This window comes from Lemur catta, chromosome 4, assembly GCF_020740605.2.
Source record: "Lemur catta isolate mLemCat1 chromosome 4, mLemCat1.pri, whole genome shotgun sequence".
Taxonomy (NCBI): Eukaryota; Metazoa; Chordata; class Mammalia; order Primates; family Lemuridae; genus Lemur; species Lemur catta.
In genome coordinates this window covers 52,682,449-52,701,554 of record NC_059131.1, presented here as the reverse complement: position 1 = coordinate 52,701,554, position 19,106 = coordinate 52,682,449, and the positions used below count along the sequence as shown (strand labels likewise).

The following is a 19,106-nucleotide window of genomic DNA, read 5'->3' as shown; positions in this document are numbered from 1 at the left end:
GTTCCCAAAATAAATTAGCTATAAATTTTATAAAGTTGCTAAAAATATTTTTATAAATTAAAATTTTTCCATTATGCTTGTTGCAATGTATTGTTTAATCAACACATTTTAATATAGAACAAATGCATTTTTGGTAAAAGTACTAGCAATATTCCTTACAGAGAAAAATGACTGAATTAAAAATCCCAACATTCTTTGACATTCTTATTTGTGTTCAGTCTCTCTTTAATATATGTGTATATATATGTGTATATATATTTATATTAGTATATTTTCAATTGCTTGAATATATTTTTCTTGTTTTAAAAAAAGAAATGTTAATTATGTTTGTTCAAATAGTAAGGGCACTTAAGGTAGTTTCAATTAACTTGTTAATTTGAAATGTGCTTACCCTTATAATAAACATTAGTGGACAGTGGCAAATATTTTGAGGTAAAGGATATACATGAGTGCTGTCCAATAGAACTTTCTGTGATGTCCAATATGGTACCCATCAGGTATACAGCTACCAAGCACTTGAAATGTAGCTAACAAGACAGAAGAACTAAATTTTGATTTTATCCAATTTTAATTAATGTAAATCCAAATAGCTAAAAAGTGGTTACTGGCCACCATATTAGGCAGCTCAGATTTAAAATAGATGACCATCCAAAATTGACACAGAAATGGATTGGACCCAGAGGTGAGATTAGAACTAGAGTCTCACTCTAGTCTTCAATGCTGACTCATGTATGGAGCTATGCATGCAGATATTTTTGAGTGTAGAAGTGTATTAGTGAGTCAACAAGTATTACAGATAGGTCTTCTCTCGTGCTGTAATATTTTTGTTTTACATTTAAATTATATTTTCTGTTATGTTAGGTAAATGGTATAAGATAAATTCCTGTAGGAAACTAGTAAAATAGAAACACAAAGTCCAAATAACCAGGCATTTTCTTGATATTCACTTTTATGTGCAAGAGACCAAATAAATAAGTGAGACTTCTAATTCAGAGAAACAACTTCAAGGCATAATCTAGGATAATTCAATGGATATATATAGACATAAACCAATTGCTTGCACACCTCCATCTCTCTTGGTCCTCTTTGACCACATTGCTGGACCACTCACCAGCACTGGATAATGTTGGTCAACCTTTGATCTTGAACTCATCTCCTTCAGTATCCTTGCTGGGTCTCCTGCCCTTCTAAATGGTCTATTATCTTTCCTATCACTTCTTTTTCCTTCCTCCATTCAAATGTAGATGTTACCTTTAATTCTGCTTTTGGCTCGGCTCTATCATTTCTATGCTCTCTGATCTCCGTACTTCTCTATTGATTTCAACAGTCATCTTTATGCAGATAATTACCCAATTGTAACATACTCATATACAGAAAATTAATTAGCACAGAAGAATAAAGCTCATTATTTAAAGAGTGTTAACAAAGTGTATGGGTTTTTCTTCCAACACATGAAATTAGATGTGGATGCAATAGGTTTAGAAATAAATTTGGGGAAATCTTTTTTTTTTTTTCCTTTTCTTTTTGGTCCAGTGTATAACATAGAAACAACTTATGTAACCAGTTTATTGCATAATTTTTTGAAATCTTTCCTAATTTAAAAATTGTCCTAATTTGTGTTTCTTCTAACAAGTAAGTGTTAGAACTTTGTTTTATTTTGAACAAATTCAATGTTATTAATTCTTTTGTGGGAATTGGAAAAGTTGCATAAAGTCCATCATAAAAGTAGTTATGCTTAAAATTAAAGAAAAAATCCATCCAATACTTGAGACATTCTTTCCAAACCCATTAATTCACTAAGATAAATATTAATATTTTTAAGAGTACTATTTCCTACTATTGAGTTTTTAATGGCAAATATGCAAAATTTCAGTAGGCTTTTATAGGAAGGCCATTGTTTATAGAACTCTTTGTGAAATGGTTTCTATGGAGAAATGAGTTTCCAAGATGGAATTTAGAATCCTTGGCACAAACCTCTGCTGCTTAGCAAGAAGGGAATGACCCACTTCCCCTGCCATCTCAGGTGCCAGGGAACCCTTCTCATCCATACCCTGGAGGAGGGGGCTAGCTAGCATTCCTGCTTTCTCTTAACTACACAAAAGGATTCCGGGAACAAAGGTAACCTATTCCCCATGCAACCTCAGTGCCCACTAAAAAGAGAATTTTGTGGTGTAAAACTATGTGACAAAAAGGTACAATGTATTCCTAAATCTGAGATTCTTAAATTGGGCATACATTTTATCTAGGAGGAGAAGTTGATGTTTTCTCTAAATCTGTGTTAACAACAAATGTGTACTAAAAAGAAACAGACATTACTTTCAATTGGTTTTAATTGACTCCTTTTTAATTGGCATTTTCTTCCTATGTATGAGAAGAGTATGAAAATCAAACTTCGTTTCTTGTTGAGATTAATAAATACAATCATGAACAAAAGTGGATATTTTGGGAGTAATACTGTAGTAGAATATTTTAAATAGCAGGAATAGTAATTTGGTTTTTTGCAGCCCTTGAATATTATATATAAGTAAATGACAGTGATCAGTCCTTTAAGAATAAGGCAGCTAGCTTTCTGGATATCACTATGATCTTGAAGGTGTCCAAATGATGTAATACCCTGTGATATTTCTAACTTCTTGAAGATAATTGTAGAGACACTGAAGTCTGAGGCTGTCTATGGTCAAATATGACTATAAACTTTACTCTTTCTTAAAACTTTCTTTTCCTTTCATTTTCTTTCCACCTAACAGCTCTGTTACTATCTCTGGGTTTTTTCCTGCTATCACCAAAAAAGGGAAAATTTGAAGATTTTAGTTTTAAACTCCTTTTTAAAGTTGATTTCCACATCTCTATTCCTTTCTAACCCCAGCTTATACTTTGGGGCTTCCAATGGGATAGTTCATCAGCAACTCAAACTTTGCATCTTTAAATCTAAACTCATTTCTTCTCACTTAATAACCAAACTTCTCCTGACTTCTTTATTTTTCTTAACCGTACCACTATTTTCTGTCATCCAGACTAAAACTGGTCATCTTTTATTTTTCCCTCTCCTTTGTTCCCCACATCCACTAAGTTGCACAGTCGGTTCATTTTTGCTTCATATCTTTCATATTCACCCTTCCTTTCCTCTACCACTGGTACCCCTCACCACCATCTCTATCTGTTACCATTCTTGTAACTGGTATCACTGTCTTAAGTGTCTCTCTCTTCAACTTGTCAGACATAATACTTCCTGATAATCATCTTTGGTTTGTATTGTTAAGTATTCTAGGAAAAATAAGCCACAAATACATGTCCATGGCCTCTTCATTTACCTAGTTAAAAACATGTATGCTTTTAGCAGAACAAGTTGGTACATATATATTTAAAAATACATATGCTTTTAGCAGGACTATTTGGTACCTGTTCCCTCTCATACTAAGCATCCCATACCAAACCTTAATGAAAAGAAACAAACAAAATGGCTACATATCTTTTTGTTTTGGCCTTGGGGGAAAAAGCCAGGGTATTAAAGGTGCCTGTTGGATTTACTTCTCTCACTGGATCCAGAATACTCCAAATTGCCTCCAACATAACAAAATTACAGGTTACTTGAAATCTACTGTATTCCATATAGCTCAAATTCCTTCTTAGTATGTAAACCTTAGTCAAAATGATAATTTGATTTTCACTGTAAATGTCCAAGGGACACATACAAATGCAGTTAACCGTGATTATCTCTGAGAAGTGGAGTTGAGAGGAGGGATGTTTTTATATGGCACTTTTTTTCAAAAAAAGAGGACCAGGCATAGTAGCTCTCGCCTATAATTCTAGCACTTTGGGAGGCTGAGGCAGTAGGATCCCTTGAGGCCTACAGGAGTTCAAGAGCAGCTGGGGCAACATAGTAAGACTGTCTCTACAAAAACATATTAAAAATTAGCCAGGCATGGTGGCACACACCTGTAGTCCTAGCTACTCGGGAGACTGAGGCAGCAGGAGTTTAAGGCCAGCCCGGGCAACACAGTGAGATTTCTAAAAATATTTAAAAATATTTCTAGAAATATTTAAAAAATCAGTATGTCTTAATTTTATGATAAAAAAGTAATTTAAAATAATACGCCTAGAAAACATTAAGCACATTTAGGTTAGGGACTTTTCTCTAACTGTTCTTTTTTTTTTTTTTTTGAGACAGAGTCTCACTTTGTTGCCCGGGCTAGAGTGAGTGCCGTGGCGTCAGCCTAGCTCACAGCAACCTCAGACTCCTGGGCTCAAGCAATCCTCCTGCCTCAGCCTCCCGAGTAGCTGGGACTACAGGCATGAGCCACCATGCCCGGCTAATTTTTTTGTATATATATTTTTAGTTGGCCAGATAATTTCTTTCTATTTTTAGTAGAGACGGGGGTCTCACTCTTGCTCAGGCTGGTCTCGAACTCCTGACCTCGAGCGATCCACCCGCCTCGGCCTCCCAGAGCTAGGATTACAGGCGTGAGCCACCGCGCCCGGCCTCTAACTGTTCTGTAACACATTAGTATCAAACAGCAACATACCTAAGTTAAGAAACTGAGATCAAGTGGTGGAAGAAATAGTGTAACTTCTTGGCCTTTCCTTGATACATTCACTGTTTCTTTTCCTAATGCATCCTGACACAGAACCAAAGTAGCTCTTGAGAGAGAGAGAGAGAAAGAGAGAGAACCCCACCCCCGGGGCACATCACTGAGCCCTGAGCCTTTATTAGAAAAGGTGCATACTTATCATATGTCAAAATAATTAGCACAGAAAAAGAACAAAGTTCTCATGTAAGCAGCATTAACAGGCTGTCTTTAAAAACACTATGGCTTTTTATAAAAACTACTCAAAGGATTTATCAATAAGGAGTTTCTGATCATTCAGAAAACATCCTCCCTCCCTCACACGCGCGCTCATCAAGACTTCTGAAGGAATGACTGGTTACATTAGTTGCAAAATGTGTTATTATCCTCATCCCACCTCTCCTACTAGCTTTATTTCTTCTCTTGAACATAACTTTTCTCCTTTGGCTTTTCTGGACTTCATTTCCTATTGTAGTCTGAATTTTCTGGGAAGGTAATTGCCACCAGAGTGGATATAGCTCCCCATACAAAAAGGACAAGTAGGGAATTTATCTTCGGGTATTTTTCATAAACAAACACTGCTGCACCCCGCCAAACGCAGAACAGAGGGTTTATCGACAATGCGGAGCTGGGTGGGAAGGTCTCTGGGGGAGTGGGAAGCAGCCCTGCTACTTGTTTGTCCAAGGTTCTCCCCACGCCTCAAGCTGCAGCCAGCTTTGCCCTCCTCCCTGTCTTTACAATCTGGCTCCTGTCTCTGCCAATTTGCACGACAGTGGGGGCCTGCGGGTGCTGCACCTGGGCGACACCAGTCCTGATGCGCCGTGTAATTCTGCAGTGGGTCCGAGTCGGTGCGCAGATACAAAGACACCTTTGATTCCCTCTAGCCCCAGGACTTGGATTTTCCCCCTTTTTCTGGTGCGTCATCTGGGTGGTTCTGACTCCCTAAGACCACCCATCTACTCTGTCTCTCACGAGGCTTCCACTCCAGGGCCCAAGTCCCCTTTCTCTCGCTGCTCGGGCACCCCTCAGGCTTCCTCGCTCCCGGGAAACACTCGCACTTCCTCCTTCCCCTCCCTGCCCTGCCTTCCTCCCCACCCGCCTCCAGCCACATGACAGGAAGGGCTCCGCCACGCGACGTCACCGACGTCCGCGCCCCCGCCCCCGGCTCCCCCCGCACCGCACGCAAGGGGCGGCCGCCGGAGGGGCGAACGTGGTCCGCGCGCGCCGCGCTCCCCAACCAGAGCTCGCCAGAGCGCCGCAGCGGCCGCCGCCGAGCCGGGCGCGCGGGTTCCCGGATGTGCGGCGCTCGCGAAAGCCCCGCCCCCGCCACCGGCCCGCGCGCGCCCCCGCCCTCCGCCCTCCGCCCCGCGCGGCTGCGCTCGGTACTCCCCTCCCTCTCCCGCCCTCCCCCTTTTTCGTGCCTTGAGGTTGCGGGTCAGCGCGAGCCGCTGCAGTGAGTCCGTCACGGCTCCGGCGCGAGCGCGAGGCTGCAGTCCCCGAGCCGCCTGGCCCTCTTCGCCCCTCTCCCCCTCCTTTCTGCCTCTCCTCCTCGCCGTCTCTCCTCCCGCGCTCTCGGCCTCCGAATCTCGGCCTTAATTTCTTTCCCCTCGCTCTGCCCGCTCCCTCGCGTGCCCAGTCACCGGCCGGCGCGGGCCCCGCGGCGCCGCCTCCCCTCCCCCCACCCCGCGCCCCCTCCCCGCGGGCGACCCGAGGGCCGCAGCTGGGCCGCCGCCGCCGCTTCCTGCTGGAGCGCGTCTGAGCGCCGACACTTCTCCACGCCAGCGAGCCTCCGACCCGCCGAGCAAAATGGTGAGACCCTGGCTTCCCCAATGCACCATCCCTCCCCCGCCCGCCGCCGGCGGGGTCGGGTGCGGGGGCGAGTCCCGAAGCCCCCGGCCGGCTCCCTCCAGTGGAAAATTCGAGAGACCCGGGCCGGGCCGGTGCCGCGGCGGGTGCGGGCGAGCCCGCAGCGGCCCGGGTGCGTTGGCGGCCGGCGGGGGCGGTGGGCCGGCTGCTTGACAGGACGGCGGCTCGCCGGGCGCTGCGGCAGCGGAGCTCCCGCGCCGGCCCCCCGGGCCCCTGCGGGGCGCCCCCCGCCACAGCCGCCGGGATTCCGCCCTGCCTCGACCCCCTGTCGGCCCCCCCACCCCGCCAGCCTGGCACTGTCCCCTTGTCGCCCCTCTTCACTTCTCTCCCGACCCTCCTCCACGTGGAACCTCTCTGTGCACCCCAGACTCACTCTCTTTTTCAAGTTCGAGGATATTCTGAAATCCTATGGAAATAATACGCGGCCAGTGGCGCTTTATATAAGACCCACTTTCTCTGCAGAGCTGCTTTTTCTCCCACTCAGTCCAGGTTTTCAAGCAGGGAGTCCTGGCAGGAATCCTGCCACCTACTTCCCCCCTCTCCCGTTAGCTTTCGTTTCGCTGCTGTTTGCAGTCTACGGGGTTTCTTTCGCTGCTGCTTTTCTCTCTGCACCGGCGAACCAGAAAGGTCCAAGGTGTATATTCATTAAAACATAGGTTGGCTTGGTTTTGGGAGATTGGCGGCACTTGTTTTTTAAAAATCCTTCCTTACTACTAAGGGTTTTTCATTTTCTTTGTTGCCTTCGTGTGTGTCTCTCTTGGGGTGGTTGTTTTTGAATCATGGCGATTTAAATTTGTCTTTCCTTACCCTCACATTAATCCCTAGGTAGAATTCTCCGCTGTAGTGTTTCAGACCGACGCTAGGGGTGTGTCTCCCGCCTGTGTCGCTGTAGCCAAGAAATCAACGACGCCCTTTTAGCCTGTTACCTTACCGGTTCTCTCGCTCCCGGTAGCCCTTGTAGTTTTTCCTCTTTGTAATCAAGAACTGTATACATAGTAGAAAAAGTTCGAAGTGGCATTCCGTGTATATCAGATATTCCAACATGTGATTCAGTTGTTAGGCTTTCTTTAAAAAGTCTTTGAACAGTTGTCAGAAGATTTTTAGACTGGTTGCTCGACGTTGGGTAATTTCTTGCACCTTTTAATTGTGTGATAATTCACCTTGTATGTAGAATTTAAGTATTTCAAAATATGTGGTGGATTAGTGAAGAGAGAAATTCTTTTGATTGCCATTTGAAATCAATTTGGTGGTGATTGTGAGGGAGGAGAGTGAAATTAGAATATTCACGTCAGCCTTTATTTAAAATATAGGGCAAATGAATAAGTGTGTTTTTGGTGTACTTAAAACCCAGATTAAGAGCAGACTTAATAAATGATTCGTGATTTTAATGTGTAGAAGACGTTTTTCCTTGCCAACTTGAGAGAGAGCTCAGAAGACAACTTTGGTCCCTAAAGTCACAAAACTTATGCTTTTCCAGACTAGTACAAAAAACAATTTAGGAAGATCAGAGCCATTGGTAGTACAGTCTTTTTACTGGCATATTATTTTGAAGTTAGGAATTGCCCTTTAGTGCTTTAATAGAACTTCCTTACGCATATTGCTTGAAGGTCAGGATCTTGAAGATCTTTGTTCATTGCAGAGAATGTTTTTACTTATATTTATAAGCTATGCATTTTGAGGGACAGTGATCCAGCTTTTTTTTGTTCATTATGTAGCAAAATGATCTGATTTCCAAGCAGTTTTTACCCTCCTTGTGGTGCACCCCCCCTTTAAAAAAAAAAACCAGACTGAATTTGGGAAATCATCCTTTAGATCTTATTTATCTTCCTGTTACTCAATATTTCCTTATCTTTTAAAATATTTTAAGATGTACCATATGGTATCATTTTCTGCCAGGTCATTGTTTTCCTCTTCTTTCCAGCTTCCTTTTCAGTATTTATTTTCTAATTCACCCTTGGCTCTTTTTTTCATTCTCCCAATTACCATTTTAGGACTTACATAATTCATGGTGACAGTGGCTTTTCAACTTTAGGGTTATTTTGGTCTGTTTAATATAGCACTGGTTTCAAAGTATCAAGTACTTATAACTCAACTTTGCCATATGAGGTTTTGATTAACTCAAATCGGGCTTTGGAGTGATCTGGTTAATTTTTCCAGTTAATTGAACTTACAGTTCTGAAAATTCTAACACCCTTTGAAAATCTAAGTATCATGAACATGTCTACATTTTTGTCAACAGATGTTACAGTGTTAATTTATGAAATATCACTGGTTAATTGAAGTATGGAGAAAGTAAAAAGGCTTGCAAGATTTAATTGAATCTCTCAAGGATCTTTTCTGACAGGTAGTAATTTTAGTTGCTGCTTTAAAAGTAGCTTTTTTTTTTTTTCCCCTGAGAATTAAAGTCTTTTCCTTCCTTCACCCAGTTTGAGTTTTAAACTGTTTAGTATTGAGAGGGAGTGAAGATTGTGTATGTGTATACAAAAATCTGTGAATACTGAGCTCCTGGGAATTTTCCTTGAACCAGGTTTTTTTGTATCTGTTTTTGTTGGAATAGATAGTATGGATTTTGTTCTGGATGTTTATATGAATATAGTGTAAAGATAATTACCTGTTTTAGGTCTTGTTTCTTAAGGCAACCTTAAATTTTATAAAGGACCTTTTTATGTCTTCATCTCCACGATCTGTAACTAAAACTTAAATTTAATACTGTCTGTGACAACTGCACTTAGAGTTGTACACAACATATTCAGTTTCTGTGACAAAGAAGTCTTTTTTTTTCTTTTTTTTAAAGAGAAAAGTGGGGAACCTGTCTTATGGCTAGCAGAATTAAAATTCACATCTGTCGTGAAGGGAAAATTTCCCCACTTGTTATGTTCCATAGTGGATGAGAAAATTAATATGGCTCAGGGTACAAGGTGAAGAAGCTGACTAAGAGTCAGTCAGCAAGGAGAGGGGCAAGTATGGAAGGATCAGGCATAGTCATAGGAAGTGAGGCAGTACGAGGAAGTCAGCTTGGGCCAGGAGGATTGAGCAAGTCAGACACACCATGGACCCAGAGTCTGGGGCAAGCAATAGGGATTCATTCATATCAGTAAATACTTGTAGATTTTATCTGCTGTTCACTGGTTACCATGCTCTCTGTTAAGGATGATATTAAAATGATTAAGACTGGTTTCCTACCGTTATTTAAGTAGAGAATATAAGAAAAATGCGAGTAACTGAAATAAGTTAGCATATGATGAATATCCTGTGAGTAATACACGCAAAGCCTGATAGCAGTTGAGAAAAGAGCAAGATCATTTTCATCCAGGTTTAGGGAAAGTTTTATGAAGGAGGTGACACACTTGAGATGGATCTAAAAAGATTCATAGAATTGAATTAGGCAGAGTTGGAGGCATCTGGAAGACACTTTAAATCCTGCAGGTAGGAAGAGACAATGTATATTTGAAGCACTGATTTTCAAAATGTGGTTCCTGGACCAGCAGCATCAGCAGCATCTGGAAACTTGTCAGGCTCCGCCCTGGAACAACTGACTCTAAAACTCTGGAGATGAGCCAAGTAGTCCAGGTTTTATAGGTCTTCCAGGTGATTGTGATGTATCCTAAGTTTTGAGAGCCACTGTTTAGAGAATAGCAAGGAATGTATTTATTTAAATTTTAGTCTAGTGTCTGTTAATATACCTAGCATTAACTATACAAACATAAGACATGATTATTATCTGCAAGGCACTTAATCAAGTGGGATAAACAAGACAATGATTGTGCAGTGTGATATGTGCTCTTAACAGACTAAACATGGGGTGCTGTAAGAGTACTTGGCAGCGAAGAGACTTAGTCCAAACTGGGGATGAGTGTCACTCAGAAAGCTTCCTGGAAGCGATGGTGCCTGAGCTGCGTCTTAAAGGATGAATATTTAGACAATGGGAAAGGGCATTCCAGATAGAGTTCTTATGTTCAACATCATAGAGGTGTTAGCTATATAAGCCATTTGGGGAACTGAAGTATTAGTTTAGCATGGCTGGGGAGAAGGGGGTAGGGTGGAAGGGAGAGAGTGTCAGGTAAATTAAGCTAGGTCATAGAGGGGCTTGCATATCATGAAGGAGTTAATTTTTTTTCCCCTAAAAGCAGTGGCAAGCTATTATTTTTAAGCAGTAGAGTGACATTGTCTCATGTACTTTTTTAAAGAGATTGATCTAATGGCTATGTCAATAATAGAATAGATGAATCTAGACATGGGGAGCCATTAAGAAATAATTATAATAATTCATGTGAGAAATAAAGACCTGAAAGAATACTGTTCACAGTGTTGATGGATAGGAGGGACCGGAGATGAGATACAGTTAGGAGGTAGAAGAAAGGATGTGGTGACTATTGGATTATGGGGGAGAAAATGAGTGGTAAATCCTGCCTTGGTTTCTGGCTTTGGTGACTGGATAGATCATGGTGCTGTGCACTCAGCAAATATTTATTGAGTACCTTTGGTGAGGTTAGGTTCTAGGGATACATACAGACCATACCTGTCCTCAAGAAACTTCCACTTCGCTGGGATGACCATTGTTTCATCTCTAGCCTTCTATTATCATTTGGTAATTAATATTTGGAGTGCTGTGTTGCAAGATTCCAAGTTCAATAGGCTAGAGTGCTGTGAAATATTAACAATGCCTGCTGCATAGATAATCCTGGCATAGGAGATAGCAGAAGGAACTTGATAGCCTGGAGGTAGGAAGAGGCACATGTTTGAGCAGTGATTCTCAAAATGTGAATCCTGGACTTGCAGCATCAGCATCATCTGGGATCTTGTTAGAAGTGCACATTGTCCTAGGAGATGTAGGAGAAGGAGATTTGGGGGAATGATGAGGATTTCTATTTTGGACATGTTGAAGTTAAAGTAGTCATAGGTCATCTCTGAGTAGTTATGGCCAACAGGTAATTGGCCACTTATATCAGGAGTTCAGAAGAGAGATCTGGGCTTGGATTAAAGATCTGAGTGTTGTCTTTGTATTTGTGTTAGGTAGTGGTTGAAGCCATGAAACTGGATGAAGTCCTATATAGAGAAAATATAAAATGAGAAGTGAAGAGGGTGAATTCTAAAGAATATTGAATGTAAAAGGCAGGTAGAGAGGATGTGGAGCCTGTGAAGTTCGTCTGAGAATAAATAGCCAGAGAGATAATTGGAAATTAGCACTGTGATGTCAGATTGAAGGGAATTTTAAGGAGGAAAGAGTCAGCTATGAAGAGATACTGCAGAGATCAGGAAAGAGAACTTAAAAGTGTCTTTTAGAGGGATCAGGAAAGTTTTGGTGACTTGGGCAATAGTAGTTTGTTTTAATGGTGCCAAAGAAAGCCAGGATGTAGTGAGCTGAATAATAAATATGGCCAGACATTAAGTTTAGACTGCTCCTTAAAGCCTTGAATAGGAGAGAGAATGGAAGCTAGAAAATTTAGATCGGAGGAAGGATTTATATTGGGATCAAAAGAATGAACCAGGAAAGAGGGAGAAGGTTGTCTTTTGAATCTTTTCAAAGGGAAAAGATGGGATTATTGACAATTTGATGTCCCTAAGGAGGTGGGAAGGGCTATGACTCTCCTTAGACAAGAGGAGGGATTTTTGTCATCCTTCATCAAGAAAGGGAAGGAGATTAAGATGAAAACTATTAATGTAGGCTGTATAAGAGTTTAGGCTGGAAAGGAAGTCATGTTAAGTTGTAAATGGTCTTAGCTGCTTGACTTCAGTTTGGTCCCATTGGGAAACCCTTGATTAATCTGGAAATGAGATGCTGGGTGATTTGGAAGGGGTGGAAATTGTAGGTAGGAGTACTGCTTTGTGGTATTACAGATAAGAAGTTGTAAGCATTTGAAAGCAAATGGATATGGAGACATTTTAAATATAAAGTTGAAAAGAGTTAAAAACTTTCTGAGGAAACAGAATCATAAAGGATGACCCACCCTGGTGATTGGATATAAAGAGAGCTCTACTTTATTAATAAAAGCAGGAAAGTAGGACTGAGTTGCTGGTTAAAAGAAGTGTTAGAAGAAGGCAAGTTTAGTTTGACACAGTGAGTTTGATGAGCTTGAGAATTCCACTGTAAGTTTCTGTTTAACAAACTTGGCAATATACCTGTGAAGGAAGTGAAGTTAGAATATTTGGGTCAAGATAATAGCTAAAGGGAGGGTTATAAGGATGATGATTAAGAAGATACTGATGGAATTGGCCCTTAGAAGAATATTGATAATCTCTAAGACTAACTGCAGTTATGTCCTAAGTGAAAAAAATAAGAGTTCAAGGGAATGTAAACTCTGTGAATGCGGAGACCTTGTCTTTATCTTTTCATTGTTATATTCCAGATCCTTGGGAAGTAATAGATATTAAGTACTGTTTGAAGAAGGAATATGTGAATGAATAAGTGGAATAAAGGAATAGATGTTGGTAAGGCATTGGAGGCAATAAGTATCAATTCCTTTTTTGAGACATTTATGAAAGAGAACAAAGGATATTTAACTTCAATGGTTTACAGTTGGAGTATGTGCTTTTTGGGATAGGGGAAGATTGGGATATTGTTAAGAATTAGAAAAGAAAAGCCAGGAGAGGGAGCTGTAACAAAGAGAATGATTAAAGGATTAAGCCCTAGAAGAGGTAGACGAAGAGGATAAAAGGAAAGGAGGGACATCAAAAGAAAAAAAAAAATATCACAGGAGAGTAGGCCATGCAACAGATGTGTTTTAATGATGGAGTTCATACCTGGTGGTCTAAGTCATTTAGTATCTCAGGAGAGCTTGAGGAAAGATCATTTACAGAGACTGAGATTGAGGCTGAGGCAAATAGGGTGGGTTTGAGGGTGAGGGCTGTGGAGGAGGATTCTGTTCCAATTTCAGGGAATTTGTTAGGCTGTTAAGAAGGTAACAAGTAAATATTACTAAATAGTAGATAGGACCCAGGAAAGGGCAACAGTGAATTAGTGACGTAGGAAATGAATTTAGGAAATGGGTTCTAATAAGAAAAGAGCTTAATACAGATTTATTTGTTGTTTTGATCAAGTTACATAGGTCTAAAAGGAACCATTTTTTGAATTCGGGTTTTATTAGGGGGAACATGTAGTTGTAGAGCAGTATTCTTAAATTTTTTAAAAAATTCTGTACATTTACTTAGAAATTCAAACAATATTGAGAAGTATAAAGTGAAAAGTAAGAGTCTTCTCTGGCAACCCCTCCCTCATTCTTAAGTTTCTTGTATATTCTTCCAAGAGAGAGCTTTTTTGTGTGGGGTTTTCGTCCCGTTTTTGCCTTTGCTAGCATATGGATTTTTTTTAATAATTCAGTTTTTATTAAAAAGATTACAAAGGGGTTTTAATAGTATCATGCTCCAGTTTACTCATTATAATCAGTTTTATTCCAAGGTTTTCAGCTGTATTTTAAATGCAAACGTTGAGTCAAAGACAATTCATAATTCTAATCAGGTAACAATTTTCTAATGATAGAGATTGGTACTTTAACAAGGTGTGAACTGTGACAGTGTTCTTACGAAATTACTCTTAGGGAAAATAATGTTAGGACTCTTTTTGTACTTATTTCCACTTAACATCTTATTAAGCATTAACCACACTACATAGATAGCAAATTCTTGAATTAAAAGAGAAAACTATCTCCAAAGTGTTTTGGATAAAGCCTCTATTTTAACTCAAGTTTGCTGGATTAAATTTCTTCCATATTTCTACTTTTGCAAAATAAAATAAGCCTTTTCTCCAGTAGTCCTCATCCATTCTTCACTTTCTGAATTTTCTTTTTGGACTTCCATTATTTCCTTCATGTTTATGAGTTGACAGTATAATTATGGCTAATGTATAGGTGTGGTGCAAGAATGCGATTTTGATAAGTAAAATTTGATAAATATGTTTTTGGGTTTTTTTTTGGCTTTTTATAGTCTTGTTACTTTAACAATATTTAAAACATTTGAAGATTTCAATAGAAAATCCTTTAAAATTTAGCACCAATAATTCATAGACTCCTATAATTTCTTTCCTTAGAGAGTTTTGATTTATTTTTTAAACTGGTCCTTTCTTAGTATCATAAGGAGGGCCACAGTGGTAGCCCTGTCTGTATCCCCAAAAACATGTCTGTAGTGTAGATGAGATGTCACATTGACTTGTTTTTCTGGCACTGTTATTAAATTTACTATATTTTGGCCAAATCTCTTTTGTAAACAATACAGAGTATTTATTTTTATTTATGTTAGAATTAGATATGCGTTTTAAAACCTAGGTATGATAAGATGAAGTGTAGCAGTCTACGAAAAGGATCAAACTTTTAACATCGGCCCTTGGTAGACCTGTCTGTTAGTATTTTTATTCATTCTTAATCTGTCTAGTTTCAGAAATGGTTTTCTTTCATATCTCCTGAGTGTAATGCCACAAGAAAACTCCTGTTTAGGCATGCAGTAAGTTAGCATCCTCTATTTGCTTGTAAGGCAGTCTTTAGTAAAAATTGGAATCTCAGGAAAAACAAGTGATAACGAGTTATAAGAGAAATCTGTGATTTTATGGATGATCATGGCACAACTGTGTTCCTAACAAATAGAATGTTGTGAATTACACTAACATATAATCTTTCTCAAGCAAAGAGTGAACTTACGAGCCCAGGAATATGTCAGCTCTGTCTTCCTGGCTGGTGGTCATGCTAGCTTTACCATCTTACTTCTTAACTGTTTTCTGTTTGCTCAATTTTCTTATTTTTCATTCCACTACAATTCTGTGATGTCTAATTCAGTAGTCACTAGCTACATGTGACTGTTTAAATTTTAATTAAAGTTAATTAAAATTAAATAAAAGTATAAATTCCGTTTATTGCCAATATCTACAAGTGCTCAGTAGCTACATGTGGCTAGTGGTTACTGTGTTAGCACAGATAAAGAACATTTCCGTCATTGCAGAAATTTCTTTTTGGTAGTGCTGGTCTAGAATGATGATGCATCTGCATCTCAATGAAACTTACATTGGCAGTAATCTTCTAATTACCAGCATGAGCTTTGGAGTTGGCAAAATCTGAATTTAGATTCTGGCTCTGCCACCTATTAGTAATGTGACCTGGAATAAGTATCATAAGCTCTCTAGACCTTATTTAATACAGTGAATATGTAAAATGGGAATAACAACATCTCAAATTGTGCTGACAATATACATGTGGCCTTTCGTATCCACAAATTCTGCATCCATGGATCAAAAATATTTGGAAAATAATAAAAAATAACAATAACAACAATAAAAATAATATAAATTAAAAATACAATGTAATAACTATTTACATAGCATTTACATTGTATTAGGTATTATAAGTAATGTAGAGATGATTTAAAGTATATGAGAGGATGTGTGTAGGTTATATGCAGATACTATGCCATTTGATATAAGCTACTTGAGTATCTGTGGATTTTGGTATCTGAGGGGAGTTCTGGAATCAATCCCCAGTGGATACCAAGGGCCTACTGTAGAGTGTCTGAAAATCTAGTAGGCACTCATTAAGCACATTTGGTTCTTCATTCTTTTTATTTGACTTCTTTGTAATGTTGGATCTTGTTGGGAACTCTTGAAATTCTCTTCTTTTTGCTTCTGTGACCTTTCTACAAGTTGCTCTTCTACTTCTCTGACCATTTTTAGTCTTTGTTGCTAGCCTCTCATCTGCGTTTGGTCCAAGGCCCTCTTAAAGTATGATTGTATCACTTTCCCATTTAAAATCCCAACTATCATAAAAACTAAAATCCGTAACATAGCCCATGGATTCCATAGGTTCTACCTCTACTTGGTTCTACCTCTTCCACCATGTTCCTGTTTGTTTTCTTTAGCCACTGGCCCTGGGTCATTTATCCATGTTTATTCCTCCATCTGTTTATTCCACTGTCAGAGCCTTTGTATGTGTTATATTTGGAATGCCTCAAAAGTCTCTCAATTCAGTGACTTCCCACTTCCACAGCAGGGCAGGTCATATTCTGTGTTATACATACCCTTTGAGTACCTTTTATATCTCCTTTGCAGCATATAATTGATTAGTTCTGCTGTAGGTGTTTGGTTGCTTTCTGTCTCTCCATGATTTAACATGAACTCTGTGAGAGTGGATATCTTGTGTGTCTTGTTCTTCATTCTGTTCAAAGGAAAAACTTCATACAAGTTAAATTTAGCAGAGTTTAACTGAGCAAAACAAACCAACCAAAAAACCCCCAAAAGTTCATGAATCAAGCAACAGTCAGAACCAGAACAGGTCTAAGAACTCCAACCAACAATGTTGTCAAGCAGTATTTATATCAATAAATAGAAAACAGAAGTGAGGTATAGAGATAGAAATGAGGTATACAATTTAATTGCTTACAGTTCAGCGTTTACCTTATTTGAATCAGTGGACTGCCCATGATTGACTGAAGGTCAGCTACTGTAGTCAACTGGGACTCAGCAGCTTGCCACAAAAGTACAGGTGCTCTTCGACTTGATGATGATTTTATTAAGTATGAAATGTCCGATTTCCATAAGTACTGTTTGACAGTTGATATCTCTGACATTTCCCTTTGACATGTCTTGTTTTATTTTTACTGTGGAGGTACATGCTCAGTCTTTCAAACACACGGTTTGGCTTGTGATTATCTTTCAAAATTTTTTTTTAGAGCAGTTTTTGTGAAACCATGGATAAGTAAAAAATGTGTGTTATTTTTGAATATGACTTCCGTTGTGGAACCAATGCAATGCTGGAAATACCAACAAAGTGTTTGGGAAGGATGTGGCTAGTGAATGCACAGTATGTGAATGGTTTGAGAAGTTGCATTTTGGTGATTTTAATCTTGAAAACGAGCTACGTGGGTGACCTGAGACCAAGGTGGCTAATGATGAGCTGAAAGCTGTAGTGGAAGTGAATCCATCTCAACCTACTCGTGAATTAACAGCAAGGTTTAACGTTACTATTGCGACAATATTGGACCATTTGAAACAAATGGACAAGGTAAAGAAGCTGCATAGATGGTTTCCACGTGAATTAAACAAGTGTCACAAGACAAATCGTCTTGAAGCTTGCCTTTGTTTCCTGTCACAACATAAAGGTAAACCATTTCTACACCATAATGTTATGTGTGATGAAAATGGATGCTTTTTGACAATCACAAGCGTTCGGCACAATGGTTGGATAAAGGTGAAGTGCCAAAACACAGTCCAAAACCGAATATTCTTCAGAAAAAGCTAATGGTGTCTGTTTGGTGGTCTCGCACTAGTATTGTCCACTACAGCTTCATGAAACCTGGTCAGTTGATTACAGCAGATGTCTACTACAACCAATTGGATGAAATGATGAGGATGCTTGCGATTAAGCAGCCGAGATTGGTCAATAGAGACAGGCCAATTCTCTTGCAAGACAATGCTCTACCACGTGTCACACAAACAATGCTACTGAAACAACAGAGGCTGAACTTGGAAACTTTCTGTCATCCACTGTAATCACTAGACCTTGCACCGACTGACTACCACTTCTTCCGGCGTTGGACCACTTCTTGCAAGGAAAACTGTTCAATACTCAACAAGCTGTGGAAAACATCTTTTGAGATTTCATTGACATTTGCTCTCTAGGCTTCTTTGCTGCTGGCACAAACAAGCTACAGTTGAGGTGGCAAAACTGTGTCAATAGTTTAGGTGCATACTTTGATTAATTGTACTGCTTCTTGTTTGAGATACAAGAACTACACTTGTGCTTCGAAATCAGACATTTCCTATTTAATGACCTAAATATGTCCCAGTAAACCCATTGTAAGTTGAAAATGTATTTAATATACCTAACCTACCAAACATCATAGCTTAGCCTAGCCTACCATAAAAGTGCTCAGAATACTTAACATTAGCCTACAGTGGGACAAAATCATCTAACACAAAGCGTATTTTATAATAAAGTGTTGAATATCTCATGTAGTTTATTATATACTGTGCTGACAGCAAAAAACGGAATGGTTGTATAGGTACCATTGTAAAGTCAAAAAATTTTAAGTTGAAACTGGTAAGTTGGGGACTGTCTGTATACTCTTAAGTTAGGTTTTCAGTTAGTTTTACTAAGCCAGGCTGCAGTTATGTAATGATTCAAGTTTAGAAGCATCCTCAGGCCAAATTTAGGCTAATTTAACAACTCTTACATACCCTGCTGCCAGCATTGGACCCTACACATTATAGGAATTTCATAAATATGTGTCAAGTGAATGAATTGAGTGAATATATGAATTCCTTGTTTTTTCTCAAAGTTTCATCTGTCTCCTATGTAATGATGATTCATATTTTTAGCACACATCATTCTCTTCTGCTCTAATCTGTAGATCTGTTTACTGGATACCGTCTAAATAAGGATGTTTCTAAGATACCTCAAACTCAATGTAACTACAACCACATTCATTATCTTCTTCATATTCATACTTAATTATCCTTCATTTTTTTCTTAATAGAAACAATGAGCATTTACTACTAACTGGAAATCTGTTATAGTCATACTTTTTTGTGTCTTCTTTACTACTAAGTTTTAAGGCTATCGGTTGCAGCCCATACAGTGCTTATTCTGTAACACAAATTGGCTTATATACTGTGAGTAAACAGGGAAATAATATAACATTCCCCTTATATTGATGCCTTGTGTCACCAAGTAGTGGCAGGTGAATTCAAAATACACTAAC

The 19,106-nt window shown here is 39.3% G+C and overlaps 1 protein-coding gene across 1 annotated transcript in view; it reads left to right on the top strand.

Moving 5' to 3' along the window:
- The first annotated feature begins 5,924 nt into the window (after positions 1 to 5,924).
- The window catches only part of PPP3R1 (protein phosphatase 3 regulatory subunit B, alpha), a 64,851-nt gene continuing 51,669 nt past the window's right edge, over positions 5,925 to 19,106 (top strand). The window contains exon 1 of the mRNA XM_045549753.1: positions 5,925 to 6,374. Within this exon, the coding sequence (XP_045405709.1) occupies positions 6,372 to 6,374 (3 nt within the window). The 5' untranslated portion in view covers positions 5,925 to 6,371. The remainder of the gene's footprint in view (positions 6,375 to 19,106) is intronic.